Below are 17809 nucleotides of genomic sequence, written 5' to 3' on the forward strand. Positions count from 1 at the left end.
TGGCTCCAGCACCGCCTGTGACCCTAATGAGGAATCAGTGGTAAGGAAAATGGATGGATGGATAATAATAATAATAATAATAATAATAATAATAATAATAATAATAATACAATAGAGAGACCTTGAAATTCGGTGCTTTGTGGCGTGCGTGCTACCCGGTCGTGTCGCCACATTACTGTAAAACAGTATGGTTATACATTTGAGTGTATTGTTACGTTTGTTATTATTTATATTATTATATTATTAGCATGATAAAATAATGATTTTCAAATTGATCATCACCTAAAAGTGACAAATACAGCGTCACATATTTTAAGAAATAAAGACATGTACAAGTAAAATGCCAGCTTTGTAAAATGTTTTCGATACAGCCATCGTAAATATTATGTCTGCAGTTCCAACGCCGACCATCTGAGGGCAACCTAACCCCAAGAGGCTCCACCTTTCACTTCCGCCCCAATCCCAAAAAGGAGTGGCGCCAAAGCTTGACAACAAAGCGGGTCTTCCCTCTTTTGTTTTACACCCACTCCCACCCAGCCCCGAGTTTTTATATTTTCATTCTCCGATCGGACTTCATCACGACAAAGTCTCGGGATTGTTCCCAATCTTTGTGCCGGTGCGTATGTCAACATGGCTCCGAAGAGTGAACGTCTTCTCATCGTCCTGTCCATCCTGGAAGGTGAGCGTCAACTGTCAACGTCACTACAACACGACCGCAACCAAAAACAAAACACATTTAGAATCTCTTAAATGCGTTCTTTTATTATTTAATAGTCGTGTGTCGTTTCTCGCTCGTCGCCTTAGCAAGCTAACGAACACAGCCAATAACTTGTTCGAATGTTAAAACTCACCCCCCCAAAAAAGAAACAAAAACCCACGACGAATAACTAATTACATAAATAAAGCCTTTAATGCCATAATTAGTGTAGCATTTAAACAGGACGAAAAAAGTTAACAGTATTTATTATTTTTTTATTTTCACCAAGACCCCCGTCATCAGAATGAAATGGGGGGGGGGAGAACGCAACGGTATTTAAATTGTTATTATGTTTAGACTTAGTTTCATTTTTCGTAAATGAAATGAATTAATTCATATTGAAAGAGTGAGACGCCATTGAGTTGGCCTACTCCTTTTTTGGCAACGGACAACCGACTTCTTCCGGTTGTCCACCGCCCCAATTGTCACCTTCCGGGCAGGCCGCGACTTCCCCAAATGCCCCCGACTCAACCTGGAGGTTCAGGCGACTTTCGACGGCGAGCATCTCACCACCGACCCCGTGGAGCACCTGGACCAACCGCGCTTTAGTACCGAGCTGGCCTGGGAGCTGGACCGCAAAATGTTGCACCAGCACAGGTGTGTATCCGTGTCATTGATTTGGTCTTGGGGAAGAGGGAGGGGGTTAATCAAGACCACGAAGATCCGAACGGTGACTAATCCCGAGAGCGTGCGCAGGCTCCAGAGGACCCCCATCAAGATCCAGTGCTTCGCTGTGGACTCTAGTAGCAAGAGCAGGGACAACGTGGGCTACATTGTGCTGGACCTCAGATCGGTTCAGGAAGTCCCGCAGGTCTGTCAATATCCGCCTAGCTCCGCCCCTTTCTCGTAGCTTTCATTGTGTGTGTCGTTAGGACCCTCGCTGGCACGCGCTGCTGAGCAGCAAGTACACCAAGAAGAAGCCATCGCTGCTCCTCAGCATGATGCTGGAGAACGACGGCAAGGCCACGCCGCTGCCCTTGTTGCCGACCTCGTTGCAGACTGCTGCCCGACCGCCCCGAGACAAGATGGCGGTAAAAGGTGCTACTTCCTGTTTCTTGTCTTTTGTTGCTATGCTCCTCCTTTAAACCTAATTAAAACCGCGTAGTACAACATCTGTCTGCTTTTGTAGCCTAAAACGCCTTCAGGTGTGCGTTCAGTTGAAATGGAACTATGTTGAGGTTTTGAGGAGCTCCATTGTATCGACGGCAATTGTTTGCGGCGCTTCATATGAGGAGAGTGAGGTCGATTTGAAATTAGGAGTGCAATGATTCCCATCGATTCATTTGTTTTGGTTTCTTGTGATATTTGCTATGGCATTTTGCAGTTAGCATTAGCATTTAAGCGAGACAAAACTACAGTGCTACCTCATCTTACGAAGGCTTTAGCGAACAAACCTTTTGCCTTACGAACGTTAAATTTGCGAGAATATAATCTTGGCATTCAAACTATTTTTTGAGAAACACACGGAGCGCCACAAGTGATGTGCCGTTCACGAACGAGCCGGTTCTCCTAACAAGCAGCTTAAAATGGCAGCTGACTTTTTTTCGTTCTGTATTCCCCGCCCCCAGTCTTCGGTTAAAGCCGCACGTGATTTGGTCAAGAGCCGTGGTAGAGGAGGGAGGGGACACACGCAGCAGTGAGCGGGGGGAGGGGTTACAGAAACACACACACACTAAAGGGAGACGACAGAGCTTGAAACAAAAAAGCAACAGTGATCAAAAATCAAAAGTGAAATGGTGAGAAAATGGAGAGAAAACAGAAATTTGGACTCATTTCAACTTTATTGATAGTTCAAAGAGTGTAGACTACAAGGTTAAAATATCTCATCAATCAGGCTTCACAAATCTTCTTTTCCTTTCGGCTTTTCCCTTCAAGGGGTCACCACAGCAAATCAGTGTCCTCCATCTTCCAGGTTTGATCCGCATGTTTGTTTTGGCCAAGCTTTTACGTCGGATGCCCTTCCTGACACAACCCTCTGTATTTATCCGGGCTTGGGACCGGCACAAGAAGACATATGTCCCTTTGTGGCTACAGGACAAATAATAATAATAATAATACATTTTATTTTAAGTGCCTTTCAAAGCTCTCAAGGACATTTTACAGTCACAGACAAGCATAGATTCTATAATAAATAAAATACAATTACAAATACAATAAATAAAATACAGTAAAGTCTCGTTATATCGATATTCTCGGGAGTCTGAAAAAATATCGATATAACCGGACTATCGATATATCCGATCCTGCGGCATGTAAATTTTCTCCTTGCGTTCATAGAAATAGTATCGTAATAAGCAGTACTATCGATATAACCGATATCGATATAACGAGACTTTACTGTACAATTATAAATAGAAACAAGAGATAGAGCTACACAGAAAATGCAATTTTAAATCGGTGGGTTTTATAAATAACCCGCACAAGCCATCTGTAGAATTTGAAGAGAACATACAAGCAAGGGTACCAACTATTAATGAAGTTTCTAGTGTGTCTGCCTGCATCTGTTGCTGTTGCAATATCACAACTTCTAAGATGTACAACCCAGAGCTCCTTGAGACACTTTATGCAAAAAGCTATCCATTCCATGAAGCCATCAACGACCATCACAAAGGTCAATAAAACGACTTGATTACACAGTATAGTTTATTTCTTTAATTACAATACAATAGCACATTTATTATACATAAAATAAGGTATATTTTATGTAGTTTTAAGGCTTATTTAGTTATAATTATGTTTTATGGGGACCTGGGAACAGATTATTCTCATTTTAATGGTTTCCTATGGGAAATTAATGTTTGGAATGCACACTTTTGGCGTTACACACACTTTCTGGAAACCAATTACGTTCGTAAGCCAAGGTATCACTGTACTTGAAATAGACAACATGCCAACGGAGATGCGCACGAAGGACTTTTTCGGGCAGTTTTAGCTCAAGCGGTAAAATGCGTTTGTCGTCCTGTGCCCCCTCTCCCCAACCCCAGCGCCTGACTCAGGTTGCCCTCCCTCCCCGCAACCGCTCCGGGACAAGCTGGAGGCGGTCCTGGTGCCCGAGCACGGTTACCACCAGGTGGGAACCAACAACGTTGGCGACGAGATGTTCGTGCTGTCCGTCACCGTGGCCTTTGCTGCCAAGTTGGAGCAGGTGAGACGAATCTGACTTCCTGTCGGGATGCACGCGTGGGCCTGTTTGAACTTTGACCACTGTTGGCAGTTGATCCCCGGCGCCCTCAAAGCGTCGTCGGAGGAGGACGGCGGCTTTTTCTTCTTCTACACGCTGCTGGGCAACGACATCACCAGCGAGCCCTTCCGGGACTTCCTGGCACCGGACTTCCGGCCCGAGCGGGCCTCCTTGCGCCTGCGCGGCGCCTCCGCGGCCGTACGGGCCTTCCTGTCCCAGCAGCCCCCGCTCCGGGTCCACCTGTGCCGCGGCGACCAGTTGCTGGGCGGCGCTGACGTGCCGCTGGCGGCGCTGGCCGGGCTCCCCCTGGACCCGGGCGAGGGTGCAGCCACTGTGGAGGGCGTGTTCCCGCTGCGGCCTCCCGCCGGCGTCGGGCCGCTACCGTCGCCCGTCGACTCGCAACCTAACGTCGGCGTGGCTGTGACGCTGCGCCGCGAGAATGTCACGCCGCAGCTCCAGGTTAGTTTTTTAAACAGCGTGTGACAAGCTAGCGTGTGGCAAGCTAGCGCGTGGCAGGCTAGCGTGTGGCAGGCTAGCGTGTGACTTGCTTGGTTGTCGCGCGGCCGCTCCAGATTATTTTTTGAAATTATAAAATAAAAATGTGGGAAAATACATTTTTCATGACTGTATTTTTTTGTTGTAACATAATGCAGGCTAACGTGTCCACGTGATTTTTTGAAACTATAATAAGCAAAAAATGTGTTCAAATACATTTCACATGACTCGCATGTCGCATGCTAACAGGTTTTAGGGTAACGTGTCACAGCCTAACGTGTTGCAAGATAGTGTGTCGCAAGTTAATGTGTGTCATGCTCGATTATCACAAGCTAGCGTGTGGCAGGCTAGCGTGTCCAGTTGATTTTTTGAAACTATAATAAGCAAAAAATGTGGGAAAATACATTTCTCGGGCGGCCCGGTAGCCGAGTGGTTAGCACACCGGCTTCACAATGCAGAGGTCGCCGGTTCGCGTCCCGGTCCGGGACCCCCGCGACCCTAATGAAGAATAAGCGGTACGGAAAATGAGATGAGATGAGAATACATTTCTCATGACTAGCATGTTGCATGCTACCATGTTTTAGGCTAATGTGTCACAGCCTAACGTGTTGCACGCTAGTGTGTCACAAGTTACTGTGTGTCAAGCTATCTTATCGCAAGCTAGCGTGTGGCAGGATAGCTTGTGGCAAACTAGCGTGTGGCAGGCTAGCGTGTCCAGGTGATTTTTTGAAACTGTAATAAGCAAAAAAATGTGGGAAACTACATTTCTCATGACTAGCGTGTCGCATGCTAACTTGTTTTAGGCTAACGTGTTGCAAGCTAGTATGTCGCAAGTTAGTGTGTGTCAAGCTAGCTTATCGCAAGCTAGCGTGTGGAAGGCTAGCGTGTCCAGGTGATTTTTTTGAAACTATAATAAGCAAAAAATGTGGGAAAATACATTTCTTATGACTAGCATGTCGCATGCTAACATGTTTTAGGCTAATGTGTCACAGGCTAGCGTGTGGAGAACTATCTTATTGCAAGCTGGTGTGTGGCAGGCTAGCGTGTGGCAAGCTAGCGTGTATATTTGATATTTTTTTACATTAAAATGTGGAAAAATACAATTCTTATAACTGCATTTTTTGGGGGGCATACTTTTCTTACTTTTACATTCGTTTCAGCGTATGGACACTTTTTATTTTTGTCTTCCCACATCCAGAATTTGTCATTCAAGGAAGGCCTTGCGACAACATCACCCGCCATCGTCGTGCCCCCCCTCTGTGAAAAGATGGCCGCTTCCACTCCGATACGAAACCCTCCCGACGCGACGCCATTGTGGACCCAGCAAGGTCTGTCCCGGTTGTGCCGCCGATCTCTCGGCCCCGTGACGCTCTAACCCGAGCGTGTCCGTCAGACGCCGACCCCCCCACTCCGAGTCTGGCGCGGGGCGACGGCGCCGCTTCCTCGTTCTTGGTCTGCGGCCCCAAAGCGTCCATCCCGCCATCCGCGCACCGCTTCTGTTTCTGTCTGGATCTCGGCGGCCTCCGACAAACAAGTCCGGCACCCCCCTTGACCGCCAGCGTCAGGTGAGTGCGACGGCAAGTGCTCCTTTCCGCCGCCTTATTGGTGACGGTCAACTCTGTCTAGGTACTCGTATGAGTTCTTCGGTAGCGCGGCGCCCGTGATGACCGGGCCCCCCGTGGAGCTGCGACGGAACGAAGACGTGTCTCTGCCGCACTCGTACTGCGCCTTCGACTTTGCCGCCGTGCCGCAGCAGCTGCGGGACACCTTCCTCAGGTAGGGACGAGGCCGCAGTACAAACACGCGATGCGTCGCATGCTAGCGTTTGGCGAGCTAGCCTGTCGTGAGCCGGCGTGTTGCAAGCTGGCCTGTTGTGAGCTGGCGTGTGGCAAGCTATCGTGTCTTGAGCTAGCATTTCGTGAGCTAGCGTGTAATGAGGTAGCGTGTATCAAGCCAGAGAGTCGCAAGTTAGCGTGTGGCAAGCTAGCCTGTCGTGAGTTACACTGTCATGAGCTAGCGTGCCGCAAGCTAGCAAGTTGTGAGTTAGTGTGGCAAGATAGCATGTGGCAAGCTAGCATGTCGCAAGCTAGCCTGCTGCAAGCTAACCCCCCCTAGCTCGCGTGTCACATGCTATCGTGTCACATGCTAGCATTGCACGAGCTTGTGTGTAATGAGATAGCGTGCATCAAGCTAGTGAGTCGTATTCTAAGCAGTGTGTATCAAACTAGCAAGTCGCGAGCTAGCGTGTGGCAAGCTAGCGTGTGGCCATCTAGCGTATCGCAAGCTATCATGTCGCATGCTAGTGTGTCGTGAGCTAGCGTGTAATGAGTTAGTGTGTGTCAAGCTAGTGAGTCGCAAGTTAGCGTGTGTCAAGCTCGCCTGTCATGAGTTAGCGTGTCGCAAGCTAGCGTGCCGCATTCTAGGGTGTGGCAAGCTAGTGTGTATCAAGCTAGCAAGTCGTGAGCTAATGTGTGGCAAGCTAGCGTGTGGCAAACTAGCGTGTGGCAAGCTAACCTGTCATGAGTTAGCGTGTCACAAGCTAGCGTGTCGCAATTGTGCCTGCGATCGAGCCAGGCAACCCCTCCTCGCGACAGCAAAGCTGCTTTTTTGCCATCCGATTGTTCTCCTGCATACTCGCCAGAGTTCCGCTGGCGTTGGAGCTGTGGCACCAAGACGGCGGCGACACGGCGGCTCGCCTGATTTGCCGAGCGTTGCTGCCGCTGTCCTGCCTGCTCGCCGCCGAGAGGCTCCCACACCAAGCCGGCGCGGGCCAGGTGGCCTGGCGCCAATCTCACCGGGACCGAGTGGCCTTTTTCTCCACCCTCAGGTGCTTCCGCCACGTCACATTCGACGTTGTACTGGGCGCACAAGTAACCACCGTCTCCTCGCCCGCGGGTTAGTCCAAGCGAAAAAGTGGCTGAGTTGAGCTTGGCGGCCACGTTGGACGACTTTGGACTGGTGAACGTGGCAGACTTCCCCGCGTGCGATTCTGCGATTAAAGAGGAAACGAGCGCCCCGCCCCCGCACGCCCTACCTGCACCCATCCCGCCGGCCCGGGATAGCGCCGAGTACCGCACGGCCTTGGAGTTGGAGCTGTGGAAGGAGACCCAAGAGGATCTCTTCAATGATCAGGTCCGTGGCCTTATTCTTGACCCTCACCCCCTCTAGCGTCCCAAATCATCATCAACCTCTTGGTTGACCTTTGCCCCCTCAACTTTGGCCGACCTGTGAAGCATACCCGCGAACAAAACATCACAGTTACCTTTAGCCTCGCTAGCTTTCCACCAACCTCGTCCAACTTTTAAAATTTCGACTCTCAGTCCGATTCCCTTGGCGTCGCCCACACGCCTTCTTCGACCAAGGGCAGTCCATGTATGTCACGTGGGTGTGAAAGTCGAGGCCTGGGGGCCAAATCTGGCCCTCCATGTCATTTTAATCGTCCGGCGAAAGTAAATCAAGCATGTCAAGTTCCATGCAAAGCTATCGAGCGAGCTAGCGATTGAGCGGACAAGCTAGCGATTGAGCGGGCGAGCTAGCTAGCGAGCTAGTGATTGAGCTACCGAACGAGCCAGAGATTGTAATGGCGCGCAAGCTAGCTGTATTTCTATTCAGCTCGCTGGCTAATCCCTTACATTACAGGTGTCCTGTGCTCTAAGGCTGCATTACCTGACAAATGCTCCCCGGCGACCAATTGCCGGCCGTGTTTACGACGCCTTTTGTTTTGTCGTTGTCTTGCGCGGCAGCTGCGGCGGAAGGAGTTGAGCCACATGCAGGCGCTAGCGGAGGAGTGGATGCGACGGGAGCGCGACCGAGAAGCCTGGGTGAAAAAAAAGGTAAATGCGGGTGCGCGTGGCCGTAACGCGGGTTGCGCGTGACCCAAATGTCAACGCCACTCGGCGCGCTGCAGGAAACCGAGTGCAAACGCCTGGAGGAGCAACTCCACAAGACTCTGGCAGACCTGGAGGAGAAGGAGAAAAACGTTGCGGAAGCTGAGATCAAGACGCAAAGACTGCAACGGGACCTGCGCGCTGAACACAAGCTGGGCCAGAAGGAGGCGCAGGAGAGTGTCAAGAGGCTGCAGCTGGAGTGCGACCACCGGGTGGCGCTGGAGCGCGACAAAGTGCGCCTGATGGAGGACGAGCGCACGCGGCTGCTTAAGCAGGTACGGTGATACCTCAGCTTACTAACTTCATTGGTTCCCAGAAAGTGTGTGTAAGGTGAAAAGTGTGTCTTCCAAACATTAATTTCCCATACGAAACCATTAAAAATGAGAATAATCGGTTACCAGGTCCCCATAAAACATAATTTTATCTGACATAAGCCTTAAAATTGCACAAAATATACCTTATTTTATGTATAATAAATGTGCTATTGTATTGTAATGTATAATAACGTCGTTTTATCCGATATCCGAGTGAAGTTGCCATGCTTTCTCGACGATAATACCCTCACTCACCTCACTCACACTGTCCCCTGCTAGCTACTTTTCGTTCATCCAAATCAACAGATGTTTTTCAACCTCTTCTATTGCCTGAGAACGTTGCTTAGACAACACAGAAACACCCTTAGCCACACGTAGCAATGGTTGACCTAGCATATTGGTACTCGGACGCTAAGTCACACAAACGCACACCTGTTTTTCGATGATCTCCTTCTGCTCTACCGTCATTTTCTTTTGTGTCCTCTTTGGCTTAACACTAGCCTGGGGTGGGGTCTTTTTCGCTGCCGAAAAAGCAAAAGTACTCCACTCGATAACGAACCACATCTGCACTGAGTGCACTGAAAGTAAGTGCATGTGGCAAAGCAGTCCCGCAGCCACGGTGGCGCTTTTCGGCCGTGTGGGTTTGGTGTTTCGCTCCGCTTATTTCCCGAAAACTAGTTCGTATGCTGAGATTATATTCTTGCAAATGTAATGTTTGTAAGGCAAAAAGTTCGTTAGCTAAAGCGTTCGTAAGCCGAGGTATCACTGTACAATGAAACCGTCAACGCTTGGAGGGAAGGTTATTTTTAATTATTTTTTCTTGGCCTGGGGGGGTGGGGCGCACTTGCATCCTTTTAGATTGGTGACGGCGAAAACCGCTACAAGCAACTAGAGAAGGATTTTCATCACTTCAGGGAGCAGCAGAGCGTCAAGCCTCAAGCGCGCCTCCAGTCCGAGATCAACATCCTGACGCTGGAGAAGGTAGCACCCGCCACACCACCTGGGACCCCCGCCGGACCCCCTCCACCAATGATTTTGCGCCTGTCGTCCACCAGGTGGAGCTGGAGAGGAAGTTGGAGTCGGCCACCAAGTCCAAACTGCACTACAAGCAGCAGTGGGGGCGAGCGCTCAAGGAGCTCGCCCGCTTCAAACAGGTTAGAGACCAATCACGGGGCGTTCTCCCCCAAATTTTGCCCCCAAAATGTGATACAAGGGCCGCACTTCTGATACTGCAATAAACTTCCAAGCCGCAAGATGGCGACAAACTTTTTTTCCCCACCCATCCCGAAATAAAACTGTGCTTCCCCCCCCAACCCTGCTTCAAACAGGTCAGAGACCAATCACGGGCATTCCCCTTTCCCCTGTCCCCTACTCAACCCCCCTACCCCAAAATTTGCCCCCAAAATGTGATACAAGGCCTCCCTGCAATAACCTTCCAAGCCACAAGATGGCGACAAACTATTTTTTTCCCTTACCCCTCCCGAAATGAAACTGTGCTTTCACACCCCTCCCCCCCAGCCCCGCTTCAAACAGGTGAGAGACCAATCACGGTCGTTCTCTCCTTCCTTGTCCCCCTACTCACCCTCCTCCCCCAAATTTTGCCCCCAAAATGTGATACAAGGCCGACCCTGCAATGACCTTCCGAGCCACAAGATGGCGACAAACTCCTCCCCACCCCACTGTTCTTCTTGCTCTCCATTTTTCATGCGGGACGCATCGTATCAGTTCTCGTCGCCGAGGCTGCGGCTACGGGACGAATGTTGCTTTTCCCCGCGGGGTGGGGGTGGGGGGTTATGATGGACCGCGCAGATGAAAGTCGAAGCCGGAACGCTTCTCAATCCCAAATATTGGGACAAGCGGCGCCATTCCATCTTCCCTGAATGCAAATATTGGGACAGTAACGAGGTCCGGCGGCCATCTTGTTATTATTTCCCCCTCCTCCCCCCATTTTGACTTTTTAACAACCAGAAAGTGTTGAAAGGAAACGCGTTAGTCGAGTCTTCTTTTATGGTGCTGACTGAGTACTTGTGCACAAACATTCCACAACCTTCCTATGGATTTTTTTTCCTGGCCATCAGTCAAAATTGCAAATGTTTTCACAAAAAAAAGCTAAAATCTAGCTATCTATCTATTAGCTCGCTAGCTAGACTTTTTGTTTCTGTCCACCATCAAAAGTCGTCTCGTAGGAACTTTGGACTTCCTGGTTTGGTCAGTGACATCAGTCGAAATTGCAAATGTCTTCACAAAAAATAGCTAAAATCGAGCTAGCTATTAGCTAGCTATCTATTAGGTATGTTGCTCGCTAGCTAGACTTTTTGTTTCTGTCCACCATCTTGTCCCACTCCCAACACGGGACAAAAGCCATCTCGTACGAACTTAAAACTTGATGGATTCACATCCTGGTTTGGTCAAAATTGCAAATGTCTTATCGTCACAAAAAAAATAACTAAAATCAAGGTAGCTATTAGCTAGCCATCTATTAGCTATATTGCTCGCTAGCTAAACTTTTGATTTTTGTCCGCCATCTTGTCCCACTCCCAACACGGGACGAAAGCCGTCTCGTAGCAACTTTGGACTTAATGGATTCACTGTAACAAAAAAATTAGCTACATTCGAGCTCACTATCTAGCTATCTATTCACTATGTAGGTATCTATTAGCTATGTAGCCATCTAGCTAGCTTGCTTTCTATTCGAGTTGAGCGTTTAAAAAGGTGCTTATAAATGAAATGTATTATTATTATTACGGTGATACCTCGGTTTACGAACCCCTTGACTTACGAACTTTGCGGTTTACGAATGTTAAATTTATGAAAATTTTACCTTGGGATACAAACTATTTTTTCGGGACACACACGAAGCTGCCACAATGAGTAATGTGTCGTTCGCGAATGAGCCTGTTCTCCTAACAAGGAAAATGGCAGCCGGCTTGTTTTGGTCCTCTATAGTCCGCCCCCAGTCTTCGGTTAAAGCCATGTGATTGGTCAAGAATGCAGCAGTGAGAGGAGGTGGTTTAAACATTAAAGAGACTGGCAGACGACAGAGAGAGAGTGATAAAATGGATAGAAAACAATGAAATTTGGACTCGTTCCTCATCAAGTGTTTAATGCTGAGGAAACCGGCCACTCCATTCCATCAAGCCAACAACGACCATCACAAAAGTAAATAAAACGACTTTATTATACAGTACAGTTTATTTCTTTAATTATAATACCATAGCACATTTATTATACATAAAATAAGGTATATTTTGTGTACTTGTAAGGCTTACAAAATTAGAAAGTAGAAATTTGTTTTATGGGGACCTGGGAACGGATTATTCTCATTTTAATGGTTTTCTATGATAAATTCATTTTTGGGATACACACTTTTCGCCTTACACACGCTGTCTGGGACCCAATTAAGTTTGTGAGCCAAGGTATCACTGTATTATTATTAAAATAATATCCTAAAATGGCGCAGCGCTGCCACCTACTGGCAGTTTTGTGACAGCAAATTTCTCCTGAAATTTCCATTGGAGCGACGATACACTTTCTTATTCGTGTTTGCCGTCGTCGCAACGCGTCAGGAAGCACTGAAGGCGTCACGGTGGGGGGTTAAAGGGGGCGAGATGAATGACTGGCTGAGTTTTGGGAGCCTTTCTCGCCGTCCCAGGACGTGACCTGGACTTGTCCTTGGACGGCGCGTCTCGCCTGCGTTTGTTATTCCAGCAATTAGCCCGAAAGGCGTTTGGCTAATCCAGACGTCCAGTCGCTCCTGGGGGAACCGCTTGTGTCAACACGCGTGTGCGCGGCAATGCGTGTTTTTCCCTCCGTGCCCCCATCGCGCCCAGCTACACCCCCCCCCCCCTTAAATTTATTGGATTTTTTTAAAAATTTAACCAGGCGTTGGATTATTTCATGAAACCCGTGTGCATGTTTTTTTTTTTTTTTTATTATCTCACATCTGACTCACTGATTTTTTTTTTTCAAAATAAAATAATTGGCATACAAATTAGTTTTCGGCGGATGAACACCAAACCACACGGTCGAACAGCGCCACGGTGGCTGGCGGACTAGTTTTCCACACCCACTTTCTTTGAGTGCAGACGTGGTTAGTTATGGAGTGGAGTACTTTTGCTATTATGCGTTTATGTGACTTAGCGTCCCAGGACCAGTATGCTAGGTCGACCATTACTACGTGTGGCTAAGGGTGTTTCAGGCAATAGAAGAGGTTGAAAAACTTCTGTTGATTTGGATTAACGAAAAGCAGCTAACAGCGGACAGTGTGAGTGAGGGTATTATCGCCGAGAAAGCACGGCAACATCACTCGGATATCATCAAGAGGCAACGACATCAACGGCCATTACAAAGGTTAATAAAACAACTTTATTATACTGTACAGTTTATTTCTTGAATTACAATCCAATAACACCTTTATTATACATAAGGTCTATTTTGTGTAGTTTTAAGGCTCATTTAGTAGAAAATGATGTTTTATGGGGACATGGGAACGGATTATTCCAATTTTAATGGTTTCTTATGGGAAATAAATGTTTGGAAGATGAACTTTTCGCCTTACACACACACCTTCTGGGAACCAATTATGTTCGTGAGCTGTACATCTGTACATCTAAAAAAAAACATAAAGAACTGCGATTTCTCGATGCCGTTTGGTGGCCCAAAATCGGCCTTGTAAGCCGACTTGACACGCGAGGTCAAACGTTGGCGCTTTTATTAAAAGCTGCCCTTTGGAATTTATGTGTCGCGTCGACAATTAAATGCAACGGAGCTTCTCCTTTTTCTTTTTTCTTTTGTTTTTGCTTGCGTGATTAATGAGCGACTTACCGAGCGAGCGAGACGACAGTTATATGGCTTTGAGGCCCCCCCCACCCCCTCCCATCTAGTCAGTCGGCGTGAGAATTCCTCAACTCTTCCTGCATTTTTCTCACGAGAAAAAAAAATGTACAGTGAACCCTCATTGATAGCAAGGATACATTCCAGACTCGCCCACCATAGATGAAAAAAAACAAGAAAATGATCGACCTGAATTATGAAATGACTTTAAAAAAATATATTTTATAATAATAATAATAATCCATTTCATTTCTAAGCGCCTTTCAAAACTCTCAAGGACACTTTCCAGTCACGGGATAAATTTTTCTGTGAGTGAACAGCGGCAGCCACACGCGCCAGCGTTCACTCAACCCGGAAGTCAATAGACGGAAAGCTAGCTAGCTAGCTAGTAGATCGCTAATAGATAGCCAACAACCTGGAATAACTCAAATAGAGAAAAGCTAACTAGCTAGCTAATATCCAGTTAATAGATAGATAGATAGATAGCCACTTAGATAGCTATATAGCTAGCTAGCTAGATAGTTAGTTAGCTGATACACTGAATGTCACTAATTAAATACACAGAATTGAGGAGCATATTTCCATCTTTCCACGTAAGAATGACATATTTAATTCTAACGTTCTGAATTACTTTATAAATAATAATACATTTCATTTATAAGCGCCTTTCAAAACTCTCAAGGTGACTTTACGGTCACAGGATAAGTTTTTCTGTGAGTGAACAGCGGCAGCCACACGCACCAGCATTCACTCAACCCGGAAGTCAATAGACGGAAAGCTAGCTAGCCAGCTAGTAGATAGCTAATAGATAGCCAACAACCTGGAATAACTCAAATAGAGAAAAGCTAACTAGCTAGCTAATATCCAGTTAATAGATAGATAGATAGCAAGCCACTTAGATAGCTATATAGCTAGCTAGCTAGCTAGATAGTTAGTTAGCTGATACACTGAATGTCACTAATGAAATACACAGAATTGAGGAGCATATTTCCATCTTTCCACGTAAGAATGACATATTTAATTCTAACGTTCTGAATTACTTTATAAATAATAATACATTTCATTTCTAAGCGCCTTTCAAAACTTTCAAGGTGACTTTACGGTCACAGGATAAGTTTTTCTGTGGGTGGGCAGCGGCAGCCACACAGGCCAGCGTTTACTCTACCCGGAGGTCAATAGACGGAAAGCTAGCTAGCCAGCTAGTAGATCGCTAATAGATAGCCAACAACCTGGAATAACTCAAATAGAGAAAAGCTAACTAGCTAGCTAATATCCAGTTAATAGATAGATAGATAGATAGCCACTTAGATAGCTATATAGCTAGCTAGCTAGATAGTTAGTTAGCTGATACACTGAATGTCACTAATTAAATACACAGAATTGAGGAGCATATTTCCATCTTTCCACGTAAGAATGACATATTTAATTCTAACGTTCTGAATTACTTTATAAATAATAATACATTTCATTTCTAAGCGCCTTTCAAAACTTTCAAGGTGACTTTACGGTCACAGGATAAGTTTTTCTGTGGGTGGGCAGCGGCAGCCACACAGGCCAGCGTTTACTCTACCCGGAGGTCAATAGACGGAAAGCTAGCTAGCCAGCTAGTAGATCGCTAATAGATAGCCAACAACCTGGAATAACTCAAATAGAGAAAAGCTAACTAGCTAGCTAATATCCAGTTAATAGATAGATAGATAGATAGCCACTTAGATAGCTATATAGCTAGCTAGCTAGATAGTTAGTTAGCTGATACACTGAATGTCACTAATTAAATACACAGAATTGAGGAGCATATTTCCATCTTTCCACGTAAGAATGACATATTTAATTCTAACGTTCTGAATTACTTTAGAAATAATAATCCATTTCATTTATAAGCGCCTTTCAAAACTCTCAAGGTCACTTTCCAGTCACAGGATAAGTTTTTCTGTGAGTGAACAGCGGCAGCCACATGCACCAGCGTTCACTCAACCCGGAAGTCAATAGACGGAAAGCTAGCTAGCTAGCTAGTAGATCGCTAATAGATAGCCAACAACCCGGAATAACTCAAATAGAGAAAAGCTAACTAGCTAGCTAATATCCAGTTAATAGATAGATAGATAGATAGATAGATAGATAGATAGATAGATAGCTATATAGCTAGCTAGTTAGATAGTTAGTTAGCTGATACACTGAATGTCACTAATTAAATACACAGAATTGAAGAGCATATTTCCATCTTTCCACGTAAGAATGACATATTTAATTCTAACGTTCTGAATTACTTTATAAATAATAATACATTTCATTTATAAGCGCCTTTCAAAACTTTCAAGGTGACTTTACGGTCACAGGATAAGTTTTTCTGTGAGTGAACAGCGGCAGCCACACGCACCAGCGTTCACTCAACCCGGAAGTCAATAGACGGAAAGCTAGCTAGTAGATAGCTAATAGATAGCCAACAACCTGGAATAACTCAAATAGAGAAAAGCTAGCTAATTGACAGTTAATAGATAGATAGCTAGATAGCAATCCACCTCGATAGCTATATAGCTAATAGATAGCTAGCGAGTTAGCTGAATGTCACTAATTTAATACATACAGAGAATTGAGTAGCATATTTCCATCTTTATTAGTAAGAATGACATTTAATTATGAAGTTTTGAAGAACTCTTGAGTTGAGAATGTAGCGCGTCTAGCAATTAGCGACATTAGCATGTGAGAGTAAAAGCTTTTGTTTTTGTTGTTTCTACAGAAGAATCTTTCCAAGCGCCCGTCCAGAAAAACTCACATGACATCACTTTGAGTGGCCATTTTTTAAAAAACGGATTATATAACCCCCGTTGTGCCGTTTGCAGCACGAGCAAGAGAACGCGATGATGCGCCTGAAGAAGCAGCAGGCCGAGTTGGACGCCATGCGGCTGCGCTACGCGGCGGCCGAGGAGAAGGAGGTGGTGCGGCAGGAGCGGCGGGAGCTGGAGGACATCAGGAACCGCCTCAACGGGTGAGCGCCGCGCCGTCAACGCAACCGTCGGCCATTTTGGCTCCAAAAAATAAACATCCGGAATCCAATGCTCCGCCCCCCCCTCAGGTTGAAGCAGCAGCAGGGCGACATGGGCCTGGCGTCGTCCGCCCCGCCGCCACCCGGTGAGGAACACCTGAACCGCCTACTGGAGGAACGCGATACACTCCTCCGGACGGGCGTCTACGGCCGCGACGACCGCATCATCGCCGAGCTCGACCGGCAGATCGGCGACGCCATGGCCGCCGCCAGCTGACGTTCCGCCTCATTAACTCCAGCTAGGTTAGTTCGGTAAATAATCCCGATCTTTTTATCGCTTTTTAATAATGTGAAATAAGCGAGCCGAGACGTTTTCCAAGAAAACCTCACGCAACTCCAAAAGTGGCTTTCTCTTTTCCGTTTTTATAGTGTTAATAAAAGGAACAAATAATAATAATAATACAGTTCATTTTTAAGCGCCTTTCAAAACTCTCAAGGTCACTTTACAGTCACAGGATTTTTTTTTTCTCTGGGTGAGCAGCGGGAGACACGCGCGTCAAGGTTCACTCAACCCGGAAGTAATTCAGATAGATAGAAAGCTAACTAGCCAACAGATAGCTAATAGATAGACAGCTAGCTAGCCAGCTAGATAGCTGTATAACTAATAGATGGCGAGCAAAGTAGCTCAAATTCGGGGTTGGGAATGACATTTAAAAACCTTTTCCATACATAAGGCATTATAAGGGGCACCTTCAATGAAGGTTAACGACCACTTGTGTGTATGTGGCCTCCCGTCCAGTCAGATTTACCAAATCGGGGGCGTGACAATTTGAAGATCTCCGTTGCCGTTTCCAAGACGCAACACGGGAAAAACAATACGTGACCATCAAAGCCAAAAAGGGAAGCAGAGCGGCATTGTGTGTTGTGCTGCATTTGCAACCGTTATTTGCTATACTGTGTCAATTGCACAACTTGGTGATGAAGCGAAAATACGAGCAAATGTATGATGGGGCTTGCTTTTATCAAGTGTCGGAAAATACGGCAAGTTGGGAGCAGCACGTTGCCATGGCAATGACAACAACCCCAAAATGTTTTGCAAGCACGCCGCCGAAAATCTGAAATGAAGAAGAAAAGGATTCTGATTCACGAGTTGGCAAAATGGACTCCCCCCTTTTTTTATTTGAACCTCGTTTTGTTCTTCGGGTGCTTCAGATTTCAAAACATGCAAAAAGCGTCCATGTTGGGTTAGCGTGTTTGCTTTTCTCGCTTATGTACACAAAATATTATTATGGGATACCGCAGATGAATTGGTCATTTGATGAGGAAAAAAATGTGCGGAAATCTACAGAATTTTGGGCA

General features: G+C 46.4%; 2 protein-coding genes across 2 annotated transcripts in view; both read left to right on the top strand.

Moving 5' to 3' along the window:
- The window catches only part of znf608 (zinc finger protein 608), a 36910-nt gene extending 36388 nt beyond the window's left edge, over nucleotides 1-522 (top strand). The window contains exon 8 of the mRNA XM_088995182.1: nucleotides 396-522. Within this exon, the coding sequence (XP_088851308.1) occupies nucleotides 396-415 (20 nt within the window). The 3' untranslated portion in view covers nucleotides 416-522. The remainder of the gene's footprint in view (nucleotides 1-395) is intronic.
- cep120 (centrosomal protein 120) lies at nucleotides 475-16891 on the top strand. The gene is made up of 17 exons (XM_088995184.1): nucleotides 475-679; nucleotides 1198-1354; nucleotides 1454-1568; nucleotides 1630-1795; nucleotides 3742-3902; nucleotides 3972-4397; nucleotides 5632-5761; nucleotides 5827-5998; nucleotides 6060-6209; nucleotides 7075-7260; nucleotides 7334-7565; nucleotides 8177-8266; nucleotides 8341-8595; nucleotides 9493-9615; nucleotides 9690-9788; nucleotides 16308-16453; nucleotides 16541-16891. The coding sequence occupies exons 1-17, from the start codon at nucleotides 631-633 to the stop codon at nucleotides 16725-16727; spliced, it is 2844 nt and encodes a 947-aa protein (XP_088851310.1). The 5' UTR covers nucleotides 475-630; the 3' UTR covers nucleotides 16728-16891.
- The last annotated feature ends 918 nt before the right edge of the window (nucleotides 16892-17809 follow it).

This window comes from Hippocampus bargibanti, linkage group LG04 (genome assembly GCF_051943395.1).
Source record: "Hippocampus bargibanti isolate YZ-2025 linkage group LG04, ASM5194339v1, whole genome shotgun sequence".
NCBI classification, from domain to species: domain Eukaryota; kingdom Metazoa; phylum Chordata; class Actinopteri; order Syngnathiformes; family Syngnathidae; genus Hippocampus; species Hippocampus bargibanti.